The sequence below is a fragment of the Geospiza fortis genome, unplaced genomic scaffold, assembly GCF_000277835.1.
Source record: "Geospiza fortis unplaced genomic scaffold, GeoFor_1.0 scaffold468, whole genome shotgun sequence".
Taxonomy (NCBI): Eukaryota; Metazoa; Chordata; class Aves; order Passeriformes; family Thraupidae; genus Geospiza; species Geospiza fortis.
In genome coordinates, this window is record NW_005054502.1 from 789,747 (window position 1) to 806,247 (window position 16,501).

The following is a 16,501-nucleotide window of genomic DNA, read 5'->3' on the forward strand; positions in this document are numbered from 1 at the left end:
CGTTTCCTGCGGGGGGTCAGGGAGCAGCCAGGGGATTTCTCTGGAGAGGGTGGCTGAGCCCCTGGCACCCTCCTGGCTCTCCAGGGCTGGGTAGGAGCTGGTCTGACCACAAAATGTTCACTGATGGGGCACCTCTGCTGTCTGGTGCTGGTGGTGCCCTGTCCCATGGGGAGAGGCTTGGCTGAGGAGCCCTCTCCTTTTCCATCTTATCATGGGGCACCAACACCAAGCACAGAGCCCAGGGGATGAGCAGAGGTGTCAGTGGTCAGGGAAGATGATCTCACTGCTGAGGGTGGGTGTGCAGGGCTGGGGAATCATTTGGGCACGCTGTTCACTCTGGGCTAGAGCTACCTAGAGAAAACTCCCCTCTGCTCAGGCTGAAGCCATGAGCTCCTCGTTGTGCCATGGGATTTTGTGGGAGGTCCATAGGATCTTACTGCCCTGTCCCACCTGCCTGAGCAGGGCACAGCTCAGGCCTTGCCAGCCATACAAGGATAAGCTCCCCACCATCCAGAAAAACCACATCACAAACACCAAACCTGCCAAAACTACCCAAACCTGGAGGAAGAACCCTTCAGCAGCTGCTGGAGTGACCCATTCACATTTCCTCTTCTACAGATCTGCCTGGCCTTTGATGGACCCTGCTGGAACCTCTTCAAAGAGGGAGAGGAACCGGGGCGAACAGAAGGAACTGCAGGAGGAATCTCCGAAAATAAAATCGCTTTAAAGATAAGGCAGGGAGGGGGTGAGCGGAGTGTGGGGCGAGTACATGCCCTGAGAAGAATGTGTGAGGCTGGGCCAGCTGGTGGGGCTGGGCCAAGGGCTCATCCCACTGCTCGGGTGCTTGTGGCAAAGGTACTTGGCACAGGACCCACCAAAGCCTCGGGTCCCTCCAGGGAGTGGGTGGAAACTTGACCCTGAGCCCAGGACAGAGAGGCAGAAGACCACCAGGGTAACCTCAGAGGGCTCTGTGGTCCCCCGGAGCCTGTGGCTCCTCAGGTTGCTGGAACTCTGCCATCTTGGCAAGACTGAGCATGCCATGGTCAAGAGGGACCTCAGCACTGGTGTCCCTGTGGTCTCCCCTGGGGGGTTGCAGCAGATGCTTTGGTGGAGTCCAGCTCTGCACCAGCTGCTCACAAATCCAGGTGAGGACCCGCACTCCTGAACACTAACCTGCTGAGGAGCGCCCACATGGGATGTGGGGATGGGGCCCTGCACCCCGTTTTATCCTGCTGTACCCAAATCCTTGTTCATGCCACTGATTCCCCTCCATGGGAGCATTTCAGTTCTTGGGGGAGTCTGACACCATGCAAAGCACTGACATTGCTGCCAGTGAAGGCAACATCAACCCATCCCTGAGCCCAGCCTTCCTCCCTGCTGGGGCTCAGCCCGCAGGGGATGGCTCTGCAGTCCTCCTCTGTGTTTGGAGGGTTTCTCAAACTCTTGTTTCATGTCCTTACTTGCTAAACTATTGTAACTTTTTCTACCTGCAGACTTCACAGCTGTAGCTGATTCTCTGTTCTGTTTCTAAAGCCTGCTTTTCCAGCTTTCTGAAAATCTTACCTTTACTATTTCCCACATTCCTCCACCCCATGAATCTCTCAGACGTCTCTCCAAAGCAGGATGGGAGGGCAGGGACCTTTCTGTTGGGGGTGCAGAGATAATGGCACTTGGAACCCAGATTGGGGGGAGTGTAGCAGCAACCCTGTGTGCTGGATGGAAAGACTGACTATGGCTGGGGCTTGCATTCAGGGCAGGTGCTGGGGCTGCAAAAATCTCTCTGCAGCCTCGGCTGTGTGCCCAGGCTGAAGCCACATGCCCAAAGCAGCCTCTGGTGCTGCTATTCTGGCTGTGACAGAGCCTGTGCCACATCCAGCCTGGGCACAGCACTGCACAGCTGATCCTTAACCACTCCCTGCCTCAGTTTCCCCCACTGTCAGGAGGCTACAGCAGCCCCGAGTTACTCTGGGCTGTGAGAGGTGCTGAATGGGGAATAACAAACCCTGCAGCCATGGGCCCTGGTTCTCCAGGGTAGAAACCTCAGTGCACTTTGGATGCCAGCAGCTGAGTGGCTTTTCCTTGAGCTGGGATGGCCCCAGGGTGTCCTGTTCCCATTTTGGGCAGCCCATGGTGGTGCTGCCAGGATGGAGATGTGCTCCAGGCTGTACATAGCACCTCTAGGTGCTGTCTGGTAAAAATGGTGTGCAGGAAACCCAGCAACCTCTCTGCTGAGATATTATGAACTTGGCCTAGCCACAAAACCAGCTCCCATACTAAGGTGAGGAGTTTGGGGAGCAGAACCTGGACAATCAAGCCCCACGGTCCTTCACCTTCCAGACAGTGTGTCTGGGAGAAGCTAAGACCAGAGCTGAGTGAGAAGCTGGGATGTTCCAGCTGGAAAAGGCAGCAGCCACACACATCCCACCAAGCAGCAGCTCTCCTGGCATGGTGGGAGGCAGCAGCAACGGGATCGAGTGCTCAGGTGCAGGAGGAACTGGCAGAGCTCTCATTCCTCAGCTCCCCACTGGAGCAGGCAGAGCAGGCTGGGAGGGCTGTGCTGCCTTCCCAAGCTGCAATCTCTCACTCTGCCTTTGTACTCGCCTGACAATACAGGAATAAAAATAACCAGGCTGCATTTGCAGAGAGATAAAAGTGAAGTTTGCCTTTTGTGTCTGTCCGGGCAGTGGGACAGCAGCACCAATGGAGCTGTGTGGACATGACACATGGGAATTTCTGACATATCTTTTCCCACTCTGACCTTGACAGACACAATAAAAAGGGGCTTTGCAGCGTGCACAGAGCCACTCGGTCCTAGCACCAAGGTCAGTAATACAGAGCATGTCTGTGTGCACGCGTGTCCCCTGTACTAACCCTCTTCACCCCTGCAGGCTGGCTGATCCCAGAGGACAGGGACTGGCTCTGCTGGCACAGGGGAGGGTGGGACAGACCTGGATCATGAGCATTTTTGCTGAGGACTCTGTGTTTTGCCAAGTTGTGGCTCCATCCGTGATGGCTGCGGCGTTCCAGAGCTTTGCAGGGTGGCACTGCATTAGATGGATATTAAGAAGCACAGTCATAAAAGTGCTTTTCCAAGCAGCTGCCACACCAGCCTTCTAGAAGGGTCTTCCCAGGGGTAATACACCCAGCCTTGCTTTTATCTTGCTGCAGTATCGCTCAGCAGAACAGCAGGGCACCAGGCTCCAGTGGCTCTGTAGAGCTGGGATGGGTTTTAGCTGAGCTTATCAAGGAAAGGGCTGTTATTGACAATCTCACCTAAAGTGGGAATGTGGATTTTGACAGCAAAGTGATTCTGGCTCACCCAGCCAGGACTTCCAGTGTAGGGATGACAGCATCAGAAGGGAAAGTATCAGTAATTGTCTCATTAATATAATTTTTATCAGTTAGCATTGTTGTCCCTGTCTTCTCTCACTCCCTAAAATCAAAACCTTGTTTGATGATCGTGTCACTCGTGGTTTTCAACCCACTGGCAAGCACTTTCCCCATGCACTGACCCCTCTCCTTCCCTCCTTTCAGCGCTCAGGTGTCTTTCACTCTTCCTTCGCTGCTGCCAAGTCTCCCTCAGATGGACAAGATGTCTCTGCTGGACATGAGCGAGTTTGGGGAGGCTGCTCCGTACCTCCGGAAAAGCTACACGGAGCAGCTGAAGCTCCAGACCATCCCGTTCGATGGTAAGAGACAGTCCCGGGCTGCCGAGCCCGGCCCGGGTGTGTCCCCGAGCCCAGCACAGCCCAGGTGTGTCCCCGAGCCCACCCCGGGTATGTCCCTGAGCCCGGCCCGGGTGTGTCCCCGAGCCTGCCCCTCTGCCGTGGCTCTCTCAGGAGTCCTCCCTTCTTCTCTCCCTGTGCTGCTCCTCAAGGCATCACAGGCAGTGCAGAATTCCTTCTCCCAGCACCCTGGAGGGCAGGAAGATCTCACAAGTGAGAAAAGCAGGTTTTTTACTTTCCTCTGCTTTGCTGAGGTGTGGGTGGAGGTGATCCTTCATCTTCCCTGACCCTGAGGGGCAGGAGGGCTGGGGGACTGGTGTCAAAGCTTCTGCAGCTCTTTCATTTTGGAGGTGTCCTCTCTGTCCCAGCCACCCTGCTCTCCCACAGCTTGCCACGCTCAGGATCCAGGGCCCAACTTGCTCCTTGCAGTTTGGCAGAAGAGTTTTGCTTCCTCACACTGTCCCCTTCTCATGACAGTCTGAGTGCAGGCACACGTGAGGCAGCAGATTTCCGTCAGGCTAGAAGTTGACCCCATCAAAGTAAAAAGCTGCCAGACATGAAGAAGGCAAAGAAATCACAGCTGCTATGACCAAGAACATAGGAAGGAATAATCACTGTCCTTCCACATTATCAAACTGCATTTATGTGGCTTTCAGTTGACAATTTCACTTGGTCTCCTACATTACAACCTGTATTATGTTCCTTTCCTTTCCTTTTTCCTTTCCCAACGTCTCCTCCAGGAAAGAAGCGAGCTTGGATCCCAGATGAGAAAGAAGCCTATATCGAAGTGGAAATAAAAGAAAGCTCTGGTGGCAAAGTCACTGTGGAAACCAAAGATAAGGAAGTAAGCAAATACCTTTCCTTTTCCAAGGGAGAGCAAGTGTGTGTGGAGGGGGATACGTGTGACAGGATCACGTCTGAAGCCGTGAGCTCCTGCTGATAACCCTGATCAGTCGTGCCCCGGGGGGACACACACGGCAGTGTCAGCACACGTAGGCCAGTTCCTTGCCAAGAGTGGCACCAGTTCAGCATCTCCCACCGAGGGGTTGCTGTCACAGCCCTGTGGGTGTCCTGCAGGACACACCGAGGGCACGGTGGGGCTGGCCCAGCACAGCTCCTGGATGGGGGAGCACCCCCAGCACAGCCCTTTGTGATGCTGAACCAGTGGCCGGCTCATCCCAGAGCCTGAAACAACAGGTAAGGGGCCAGCTGGCCAATTCCTGCTCCTCTTAGCCCAGATTTGCAGTGGGGTGAGCTATTGGGAGGACAGGTTATGAGGGGTGGAGAGGCTCCAGCTTTCTGCAGCAAAGCAAATAAGGACCAGCTGGTATTTGTCAAGATAATATCCAGTGCAATTAGCTGCAAATGAGCTTAATTAATATTCCTTTCTTCAATATGGAAGTCTCATGACCCTGCAACTTCACTGCAGAGCACACTAGTGTGAAACCGGGAAAAAGAACAAGGACCTCACCAGGCAGTAGATGATAGATTTCATTATTTCTATTTCTTCTCTAGTCAGAATAGCACTAAGAACGGTTTGTGCCTGCTAAATGTGAAAAGATATATGTAATTGTCTTTGAAAAATGTCAAGGCTTTGAAAATATTTTTGTCTGAATTTTGGAAAGCAAGTAAAGAGATTTGCCCTCTCCAAAGTGAAATTTGTCATAGAGGAGTTATAAATTTTAGAAGTTTCTTCTGATATTTAGAACACCTTCCAATTCTGAGAACAGAGCAGTTTCCAAACCCTATTTGCTGTTTCCTCTTGAAACCATCTTTTTAATGATTTGTCATGGATTTACAAAATCAGAAACCATATCAGTTTTCCCTGGATAAGCATTTCCAGCAGAAAGTTTTGAGACATAAAGCCCTCCTTTATCCTTCTGTGTACCCTCCTGCTTTTAACACCTGGCGTCTTATAACAGCACGTGCTTCATCTTCATCCATAAAAAAGACAAACCTCTGAAAGATTTAATTTAGTCTTTATTAACAAGACCATTTGCTAAATCCAGCTTCTCCATCCAGGCCAGATACGTAACGTGATATTTTCCCCGTGCTTGGTCTCGTGGGATTAAATAAATCCAGTTTTAAGTGATGGAGTACAGGCTTCAGCTGTTTGCCCAAATAACCAGGGATGTCTTTGGAGCAAAAGACAGCGCTGGCATGGGCAGAGGCTGGGAAGGAGAACACAGGATGGGGGTGTCAGGCACATTTTGGGGGAATAACTTGGAGTCCTCTGTCAGGCTCAGCAACAACCTGAGCTCAGGCTCAACCCTCTCCCTGAGGAGGGAACAAGCTGGGTGTGCTTGTCCCAGCTGGGCTTTGTGGCTGGGTGCTGCTGGGGCTGCCCCGGGCCTGTCACCCAGAACATTGGGCAGCCCTGCCAGGATGACAGCAGGCACAGGGACCAAGGCTGTCCCCAGCACGGGTGTCATTTCACCTGGCAGGTTTTGGGGACAGGGTGCTCCGTGAGGGCTGGGGTCCCTCTGACGTGTCCCCCTCCTCTGACAGACACGGGTGGTGAAGGAGGACGAGGTGCAGCCCATGAACCCCCCCAAGTTTGACATGATTGAGGACATGGCCATGCTGACACATCTCAACGAGGCCTCTGTGCTCTACAACCTGAAGCGCCGCTACTCCCACTGGATGATCTACGTAAGCCCACAGCACCCCTGGGGTGGGGTGGGGTGGTGTGGGGAGGTCCAGGGACATCGGGACATCCCTCACCTACCCGTTTTCCCCCTGCAGACCTACTCGGGGCTCTTCTGTGTCACCATCAACCCCTACAAGTGGCTGCCGGTGTACACGGCGCCCGTGGTGGCAGCCTACAAGGGCAAGCGGCGCTCGGAGGCACCGCCGCACATCTACTCCATCGCCGACAACGCCTACAACGACATGCTCCGCAGTAAGCCCTGCCCTGGGGGACCCCATCCCGGCCAGCCCGGGCTCCTGGCACCCGCCAGCGCTGCCCTAACGCCGGCTCCTTCTCTTGCAGACCGTGAAAACCAGTCCATGCTCATCACGTAAGTGTCCCTGCATCTCCTCGCCCTGCCCCGAGACCCCCCGTGCTGTGCTCTATGCCCTGTGCCCGAAGCAGCCCCCCCGGCAGTGTCCCCTCCCCATGCCGGCAGCTGTCACCCTTGCCCCGCCACCGTGCCAGGTGACAAAGCCCCGCGCGGGCCGGGCTCCCCCGCACCCCGACAGCTGCGGGAGCGCCCCGAGCCCCGGCACCCTCCGGGGGAAAGCAGAGATGGAGGCCAAGGCCGCAGCGACATGGTGGCCGGAGGGAGAAGGGTGATGTGGGAGGGTGGAGGCCAGGTTGATTTCAAGTGACATCTAGATAAGGGCTATATAAAGGACTCTAAAGGACCCTCCGCCGCTGCCAGGAGCCAGGGACATTTTTAGCCTCGGCCATGGCCTAATTAGGAAAGGCAGGGGCCGCGGAGAGATGCTTGGCGAGTGTCCGGTGGCGGCCCCGCTCCCCCCGGCTCTTTGTGCTGCGGGATTACAATGGCACAGCAGCACTAACTATAGGGATGAGCTCAGCCCCCCACAGCGGGCACCCTGCACCCCGGCACCGTGCCCCTGCTGCCATCCCCGCCATGCCCCAGCAAAGCCGGCCGGGCTCAGAGCTCCGGGCTGAAACTGCCGGGACACACGGACAGCCCGGAGCGGCTGTGGCTCCCCAAGGCAAGCTGAGCCCTGCCGGGACACACGGACAGCCCGGAGCTGCTGTGGCTCCGAGGGCAAGCCCCAAACACAAGCACCCCTGAGAGCTGGGGGTGAGGGAGAGCTGCAGCCCCGCCATCCTCCGAGGCTTGGCTTGTCTGGGATGGTTGTCAGGCTTGCCTGTTCTTTGCCTCGTGCCCTTTTCGGTGTAATTTCTGTTACTCTAAGCGGAGGATTTGTGCCTGTTCTTTGCCTCATGCCCTTATCTGTGTATTTCTGTTACTCTAAGCGGAGAATCTGGTGCTGGTAAGACTGTAAACACCAAGCGGGTCATTCAGTACTTTGCCATTGTCGCAGCCTTGGGCGACACACCGGGCAAGAAAGTAGTAAGATCTTCTTTTCAAACAAGTTCTTGTTGTTTTCTTCCTTTCTTTATTTTTTTTGGTTTTTAATTTTTTTCCCCCCGCCTTCCCCTTTCTTCTTACTTTTTCTTCCCCAACTTTTTGTGTTTTGGTCTGACCCACCCAGGGCTTGGCTTTTCCCTGACTTTTGAACAAGCAAGGCTTGAAATTATTCTGCTCAAGGGGAAATGGAATTTTTTTTTTTTTTTTAATGTGGCTGCTCAATCTGTGCAGCCTGGAAGAGGTGCTTCAGTTGTTCTCTTTCTCTTCTCTTCCTCTTTCAACACCCCAGTGATCCTCTTAAGGACCATTAAAGGGATGAAGTAAACCTTCCATTTCCCACCTTGCCTCTTTTAAGCCTTGCTTTTCAGCATTTTCTCCCTTTTTTTCCCCTCCTTTTGTTGATTTTGACCCTTTTCTACCTTGTGCTTTTCTTGCTCTCGTTTTGAATCTTGCTTTTCTTTGGTGCTGGTTATTTTTGAGCTGCCCTTGCAATTGCTTATTTCTTCTGGATACTTTGAGGCTCCAGCCTGCTGTCCCCTCGAGGAAGCAAACTGGCTGCTTTAGGTATCAGACAAGCAATACTTGAGCATTATTTTCTTTTCTCTTCTTCAAGTTTGAATTTAACTGTTCTTGCTTTTTGATGCATTTCTTTATTTTCTTGAGCTAATCTATTTAACAACTTTTTGGCCTCTCCTATAAAGTTTAATCCTCCGAGTTGTTTTTTTTTCTCTTGGACTTTTTTTTTTTGGCACTAAATGGTCATGCCCTGCTTTTCTGACCATGCTTCTTGTGGTTCTTGCCTGGCTTTTCTGGATTTCTAAAGATCATTTTCTCTCCTTTCTCTAGGCAGCTCTTGCCACTAAAACTGGGGTAAGTGTTGTGGGCTCTTTAATGCTGAGGACAGAGTTCTGCTGCACCACAGATCTATGATGGGGTGACATGTGGGGCCTCCTCCTTAGGTCTGGGAGCAACACCTGGGCAGGGCAGTGTTCTTGGCTTTGTATCTGCCTCCTTCCCACAGCTGGAAGCTTTGCTGTTTCATCTCTTTCTGCCTTTCTGAATCCAACCTCTCCTTCAAGGGGGATAGAAATATTCATTTCTATCCAGTGTTTGCCTAGCAGTGGTGTGGGCTCCTCCAAAGGTGAGGTGAAGATCCTCCTCAGCCTCAAAGCCCAGCTGGGGGTGGTGGTGCAGAGGGGCAGGAGCAGACCCTCTGCTGCAGACCAGTGCCCTGCTGGTACCCAGACCTGCCACCCTCTGCCAAGCCCTGGCACTGCCCAGCCCTGCAGGCAGCTGATGTCCTTGCCTGGGTACATTTCTGAGGTGTTTGCTCCAAGGAAACCCAGCAAAGGTTCAGCCCCTGGGGCTCCCAATGCCCCAAGGGCTCAGTCACACATCCTTGGTTTCTCGGAGCCTTTAGCTGGTGCACACCCTTGGCTGGGGGATGTTTATCATCACACAAGGGACCACTGGGACAAACGGTGAGACAGCTCAGGGGCTGGACCTGTGGGTCTTGGGGATGCCCTCACTGAATCCCCCAGGCCAGGTATTTTTAGGCCAGGGTGAATTTAGAGATAGGAGCTGAAGGGATACTCAGGTGATAGTGTGTTGGTGAGTGTGTGATGCACAGCTGCTCCCTGTCTCTTTTGCCCTTCACACACCTGGAGCTGCAGAGGTGGGGAGCAGTTGTGGTTCCAGCATTGGAAAGAGAGGGTGGCTCTGGATGGGCAGAGCCCAGAGCTGGTGTTCCCCATCTGAGGAAAGCCCTGTGGATTGGAATGTGTCAGAGTATGGGCAAAGCTCTGATGAAAAGTCCTGCAGGTGTCTGTGCCACCAAACTCTGTAGCAGGTGTCAAACCCCACCATCCTCCATGTGGTGTAGCAGTCTCTTGCAGACTGGAGCAGTCTCTTGCTCCTCTCCTCAAATCCTTCTCCTGCTTTAGCTGCATTAGGCAGAGGCTGCCTCTTTATCTTTGAACAGAGAAACACACATGGAAAACAAGGTAAGGAAAGGATTCATCTTGGGGCTTGCTCAGGAGAGCCCCAGTGTTCTCAGCAGATCATGCCAGCTGGCACTTGTGGTGTATCCCCATCACACTGGGACCCTGCAATGCATGTTGTTGGTGTAGGGACCTTGTTGATGTGCACTGTCCTAGACTTTGGTTTGGTGGAAGAGGAAATGCCTGATGCCAGAGAGCCTGAAATGATTCAGCCTGTTGTGACAACACGAGCTTGTCTTAGTTTGCATAGTGTAGGTCCTAAGAAAGGGGGCAAGGACTGCTGTGTGCTGAGGGGACAGCAGCCTGGGGCTCCAGTTTGGGTGAGGAGAAGGCCACAGAGGGCACTGCTGCAAACCCCAGCTGTGCTGATAAACGGAGATGCCTCGGGGGCAGCAGGTCCCACGGACAGCTGAGGAGTGCAGCAAGCAGCCCCTGGCACTGCTCCTGCTCTTGGTGACAGATCCCCTCTGGCTGTGTGACACACCCTTTGGTTTTGTTCCCCAGGGCACCCTCGAGGATCAAATCATCGAGGCTAACCCAGCCATGGAGGCTTTTGGCAATGCCAAAACCATAAGAAACGACAACTCCTCGCGTTTTGTGAGTGCCTCACAGGGCAGGGAGCTGTGGCTGCTGGGCTGGGCTGCATGCACAGGGGGTGGCACTGTGGCCTTGTGCCCTGGGAGCCACAGGCACGTGGCAGGGAGATGGAGCTGCTTCCCAGTGGCACTGGACTGCCAGAGGCACGTTGTTCTGGTTTGTCAGTGCAGTGAATGGTGGCCAGCACGAACGGCCCTGGTGTCACAGCCTGTGGCTGGAGAGACATCCCTGGCAGGACCAAGGCTGAGCACAGCCTGGGGTGCTCTGGGACAGACAAATGTGTCCCTTCCAGGAAGCAGCACCGTTTTTGCTGAGCCCAGCCTGGCTCTGCTGTGCCTGCAGGGGAGGGAGGCACTGCTGGGGGAGACCCTGAGCCCAGCACGGAGCAGGGGCTGCAGGCAGGCTCTGTGTCACAGAATGGTCAGTGGTAAGAATAGACCTGAGGACAGGGGTTTATCTGCTGTCAGTGAAATTTCTGCCTGCCTGGTATTTAAACCCTTGGGCAATGCTCTTTGAGCTTCTTCACGTTACAAAGCAGAGAACTTCACCCCTTTAGAGAGGCCAGTAAGTTGCCTGGCATCAGCAGAAGCTCAAGAAGTGGGAAATGAATTCAGTTTCTAGGGGCTGTTCAGAGCTGTAGCTCTGTAGGCAAGCCCAGCATTTACCTCCTGTGGGTGTTTTCAGGGCAAGTTCATCCGGATCCACTTTGGTCCCTCAGGGAAATTGGCCTCTGCAGACATTGACATCTGTGAGTAGCTGCCCTGGGGAGGGAATTCATCCCACATTGTGCTCAGCTCTGGGAAGGGACAAGCCCTGCTCTGACCCCTCTGCCCTACTTCATTCTAGATCTTCTGGAAAAATCCAGAGTGATTTTCCAGCAACCCAAAGAACGGAGCTACCACATCTTCTACCAGATCCTGTCTGGGAAGAAACCAGAGCTGCAAGGTAAGGCAGCCAAAGATGCCGTGCAGCCCTTAGAGCAGGATGGCCTGAAAACAGCCCCAGAGAGCTCTGGGGTCAGCTCTGGGGTCCACAGGAATGAGCAGACCCGGCTCACCATGCAGGTTCTGCCCTTGAAGGCTTTGCTAGCTGTGCAGGATCATGGGATTGGTGGAATTCAGGGTGGAAGGGACTTCAAGAGGCCATCTAGCCCAGCCTCCATTATCCTCACAGGCTGAGAAGCCAGACTAAAGCCCTTTCTGCCACTGTGTAGGAGCAGGGGTCACCCAGGGTCTATCTGCAAGGTGGGAATGTGCTTTGCAAAGCTGCCTTGCACAGAGTCCTCGTGGGGTGGTGGGTACAGCACTGACCTCAGCGTGTGCAGGCTGCAGATTTACTCATTTTGGGATGGAGGGAAGTGTTTTGCAGCCTCCTCAGCAGGTGAGATGACCTGTTCTAGGTGAGCTGGGACACAGCTGCCGATGTGATCCCCAGGACAGCCCCACCTGATCTGAGTTTGTGCTGGGGCAGCTCTGAGCAGCCTCCTGCTGCCACATCCCACTCAGGAAGCCTTTCCCCACGCAGAAGGATGGCTGGCACAGCCCCTGGCGTGCTCAGCTCTTGGCTGAGGGCTCCTGAGCTTGGTGCTGAACAGCACCTTATTAGGCAGATCTGAGGGAGCAGTAATCTTATCTGGAGTCACAAGGGCATGGTGGCCACTTCTAAATCAGTCTGCAGCCAGGCCATATCCCAAGATAGCAAGCAGGAGGCAAGCACAGAAGAGGTGGACCCACGTGTGGACCTGCCTGTGCTGGAAGAGGCTGTTCCTCCCCCAGCTGGTGAGGCTGGGGAAGCCTTCCTGCTCCATCTGTGTGCAGGGATGTCCCTGCCAGGCTGGCCTCACCCTCTGCATGTCATCCCCCTGCAGATATGCTGCTGCTGTCCCTCAACCCCTACGACTACCACTTCTGCTCCCAGGGGGTGACAACGGTAGACAACCTGGATGACGGCGAGGAGCTCATGGCCACAGATGTATGTGCACAGCCCTGGGCCTGGGGAGGGCACAGCCTTCCTCTGGGCAGCTCTGGGGATGTGCCCTGGCTTCCCTCTTTAAATCAGTTGGGAATTCCCTCTGGTTCATTGGTGGCTGTTGTGAGTGTACAGGAAGGGGCAGAGTGACTCTGATCTGCACCAACAGCCTCATCCAGGCAGGGAAGGGAGAGTCAGTCCCTGCATCAGGAAGGGCCTGAGGCACATGAGCATTTCCCATAGTGCCTATGAGAAAGAAGATCACAGAATCATTAAATTTGGAAAAGACCCCCAAGATGGTTGAGTCCAGCCTGTGATTTATCCCCACCCTGACACCCAGCCCAGGGCACTGAGTGCCATGTCCAGCCCTTCCTTGGACACCTCCAGGGATGGGCACTCCAGCACTGCCCTGGCCAGCCCCTGCCAATGCCTGACAACTCTTTCTGTGAACAAATTCCTCCTGGTGTCCAACCTGAACCTCCCCTGGCACAGCCTGAGGTCGTTCCCTCCCATCCTGTCCCTGTTCCCTGGAGCAGAGCCTGACCCCCCTGGCTGCCCCCTCCTGTCAGGGAGCTGTAGAGATCAGTCAGGTCTCCTCCTGAGCCCTCAGCTTGGAGAACCTCCTCCTTGTGGATGCTAGGCCAGTCCTTTGGCTTCCAAATGGGTCTTGTGGGAGCTGGAGCCACATTCAAACCCCGTGGACAGAATTCCTTGGTTAGGTGCCCATCAGAGAGGGCACCCTGCCCAGCCCCAGGACAGGGAGAGTACCTTAGGAGACAGTGGGAGAAGAACCAACCCTCACCTCAGCGTGGTAAATTTGTTCTGTCTGTACTGCTTTGTGTCTCCTCAGCATGCCATGGACATCCTGGGCTTCAGCAGCGATGAGAAATACGGCTCCTATAAAATAGTGGGGGCCATCATGCACTTTGGGAACATGAAATTCAAGCAAAAGCAGCGGGAAGAGCAGGCAGAGGCTGATGGCACTGAAAGTGAGTGGGGCTCTGGGCTCCAGTGCAGGAGCAGCAGGGGGTGGGACAGTCAGGACAGAGGGACACGAGAGATCTCTGCAGCCAGGGCTGGAACTTGGGGTTTATTGCAAAGGGCCTGGGGGCAGGGCCCTGCTGGGAGCTGCCAGCCACAGCTCAGAGCAGGCTGAGAGAAGAGAGGGGGAAAGAGAGAGAAGGCAAGAGCGTGGTAAAGAGGATGAGTAAGCAAGGTTCTCGTTACAATACCATAAATCTTCTTCTGTGTTGAATGTTCTGATTCTCACTACCCAATCTAGTACAATGTACAAATCCCACAGCATTTCCATACAGCCTATAAGAATCATTACATTACCATACTGTGTTCCATTTTAAACCCTAAAAACTCCTCTTTGGGCCCCTTCTGCCAAGCTGTAGGGTCTGCTCTGACCCTTGGGCCTGTCTGCAAGCAGAGGGTGTTGTTCCATCAGAAGGGGATCACCTTCAGCTGGCCATGCCATTGTTTTCCAGTTGTTCAGTAACTGAGGGATCTCAAAGCTTGCTTTCATTTCAATCTCACTTCGAGTTTCCATATTCTCAAAACCTTTTGCCAGGCAATCATATTGGTAAGGCTTTCCTGTTTCATCTTCCCCAACACTCCAGAGCTGCCCAGGCTGGGATAACTCCCCCTGCCTGGCCTGTGGAGGTCAGGGACCCTGATCCCCTGATCCCTCACTGACTTAGGCCCTGCTGGGGTGCACCAAGGGCTTGTCCTTAAGCAGGAATATTTGGAACAGTCTTTCTGCAAGGTGGTCTCATCTGCATCAGACTTGTCTCAGCAGCATCACAGGCTGTCACAGCCCTGCTGGGCTTCATCTTGTGCAGTCTCCTCCTGCTCTTCACCTCCTGCCCTTCACTGCACAGCATTCCAGCCAGGCTGGGAGCAGGACCTGCTCAGCTCACAGCCTCCTGAAGAGCTGTTAGAGTAGGACACAAACACTGTCCAACACTTTCATTGCTCAGCAAAATCCAATGCAATTCACAGATCTAAGAACAGTCAGACTGCAGAGCAAACCTGAAGGGAGAGGGTGACTTTGCAGCACATGGGAGGGTGAGCAGGAGGAGCTCTAGCACTTACTTGGAAGGTTTCAACAGGGATCCAGCAGAAATGATCACCTGGATCAGTCTTTGTCATGTTAACATTCATGAAGGAAAAGTTTTCTGTGCCTCAGGAGTGGCAACACAGCCTTTAGCTGCTCCCTGGTAATGAATGAAGGTTTTGATATGGCAGTGATTGCCCTGCAGAGGTGATTTGCTAGCTATCTGCTATCAGGAGTTTATGAAAGACAATCACCTCTCTTCTGGCCAACTCAAATTCCCTGTGTGGAAATTCAAACCTCCACTGGAAAATGCATCGAGAATCCCAGATCAATAAGGCTAAAACCTGATAAGCACCTGATAAGGTGCAGCAGGCCTCCAGACAGTAACTTCTCAGTCAGGAGGTTCAAACTGTAAAGCATCATGGAGTATCCAAGATGGAAAATCACAACAGGTACTGGAGGAGGTGGAAAAAACAGTGTGGTTAGCACTGATCACCATAGGAGCAGGTCATTTTTAATTTTGGTTCCTTTCCCCCTTCCCAGACCCTCCTTGCAGGCCCCTCATGCCTTTGTGGTGCCTTGCAGGTGCTGACAAAGCTGCCTATCTCATGGGAATCAGCTCAGCTGACCTCATCAAGGGGCTGCTCCATCCTCGTGTGAAAGTGGGCAATGAGTACGTGACCAAAGGTCAGAACGTGGAGCAGGTGAGTGACAGGACAGCAGGACACGTGTCCCCTGCTCACAATGGGCTGTCACTGGTGCTTCAGTTGGGTGTAGGAGGAGACTCCAGAGCAGCAGGAGAAGGTGTATCCACAGTTCTTGGCTTTTAGGAGCAGGGGAAGTGGGTGGCAGAGCTGGCTGATAGCTTTGCGCATTAACCAAGGCTGCAGATCCAGTGTGGTGTCTGAAATGTGGGTTGGATCCCAGCCAGAGCAGGTCCAGGTTCTGTGGATCTGCTTCAGAGACAGTCACACTCCTGTGAAGAGTTCAGCCCTGAAAATTAGAAAACTCTGAATATCTGAATACTCATCTGAGTTGATCTTGTAGAAGACTCAAATGGACCTTGTCAGATTCCAGCCACACCCCAACTGGGAGCCCAGACCTGGCCTGAATAGTGCAAGCCAGTCCTTGAGCACAGTTCAGGAGGACCTCAGGAGCTGGTGTCCTATCCAAAGTGGGCTGTAGGCTCTGGCCAGACACAAGGCTTCTGAAAATGTCACTTTAAACTGAATTTATATCCTAAAACCCTGGAGGCAAGATAGGCCAGGTAGGCAGGAACACACTTGTGAGGAACGCAAAACTAATTTTGGAGCTTGTGCTGTAACCACAAACTCCTTGGATGTGTCTGTCCATCCTTTGTGTGCCAGGAGGAGCTCTCTGTCAGCCTGTGGCTCCTGCAGGAGCAGGGGGAAGCTCATTTGTGGTTTGGGCAGGGGTCTGAGGATGAGGGAAGAGATGAGAATCTTGACTCCATGTTTCAGAAGGCTGATTTATTATTTTATGATACATATTATATTAAAACTATACAAAAAATAGAAGAAGATATTTCATCAGAAGGCTAGTAAGGAATAGAAAGGAATGGAATTATAATAAAATCTTGTGACTGACCAGACAGTCCGAGACAGCTGGACTGTGATTGGCCATTAATTAAAAAACAACCACATGACACCAATCACAGATGCACCTGTTGCATTCCACAGCAGCAGATATCCATTGTTTACATTTAAGGAAAGGATTTTTCATAAAGCATGTGTGTGACACTCCCTGTGTGCTCTGGGCTTTGCCTTGCAGGTGCTGTACGCTGTGGGGGCCCTGGCCAAAGCCACCTACGACCGCATGTTCAAGTGGCTGGTGACCCGCATCAACAAGACCCTGGACACCAAGCTGGCCAGGCAGTTCTTCATTGGGGTGCTGGACATTGCAGGCTTTGAGATCTTTGATGTGAGTTCTGCAGGCCCCTGCAGTGGGTTCAGGGAGTGTTGTAAGGGTAGCTCAGTCCCCTGGGGTTTGAGCTCTAGCTCCTCTAAGAAGGTGCTGGCCTTGGTGAGAAAGGGGCTCTTGGGTGGGTTGATGTATCTG

General features: G+C 53.4%; 1 protein-coding gene across 1 annotated transcript in view; it reads left to right on the top strand.

Moving 5' to 3' along the window:
• The first annotated feature begins 2,814 nt into the window (after positions 1–2,814).
• The window catches only part of MYH7B (myosin heavy chain 7B), a 32,329-nt gene continuing 18,642 nt past the window's right edge, over positions 2,815–16,501 (top strand). Inside the window, exons 1-15 of the mRNA XM_031063403.1 lie at positions 2,815–2,822; positions 3,535–3,689; positions 4,466–4,569; positions 6,234–6,377; positions 6,471–6,627; positions 6,718–6,745; positions 7,681–7,799; positions 8,035–8,036; positions 10,300–10,392; positions 11,077–11,140; positions 11,239–11,337; positions 12,260–12,363; positions 13,211–13,349; positions 15,008–15,126; positions 16,214–16,363. Of these exons, the coding sequence (XP_030919263.1) occupies positions 3,584–3,689; positions 4,466–4,569; positions 6,234–6,377; positions 6,471–6,627; positions 6,718–6,745; positions 7,681–7,799; positions 8,035–8,036; positions 10,300–10,392; positions 11,077–11,140; positions 11,239–11,337; positions 12,260–12,363; positions 13,211–13,349; positions 15,008–15,126; positions 16,214–16,363 (1,428 nt within the window). The 5' untranslated portion in view covers positions 2,815–2,822; positions 3,535–3,583. The remainder of the gene's footprint in view (positions 2,823–3,534; positions 3,690–4,465; positions 4,570–6,233; positions 6,378–6,470; positions 6,628–6,717; positions 6,746–7,680; positions 7,800–8,034; positions 8,037–10,299; positions 10,393–11,076; positions 11,141–11,238; positions 11,338–12,259; positions 12,364–13,210; positions 13,350–15,007; positions 15,127–16,213; positions 16,364–16,501) is intronic.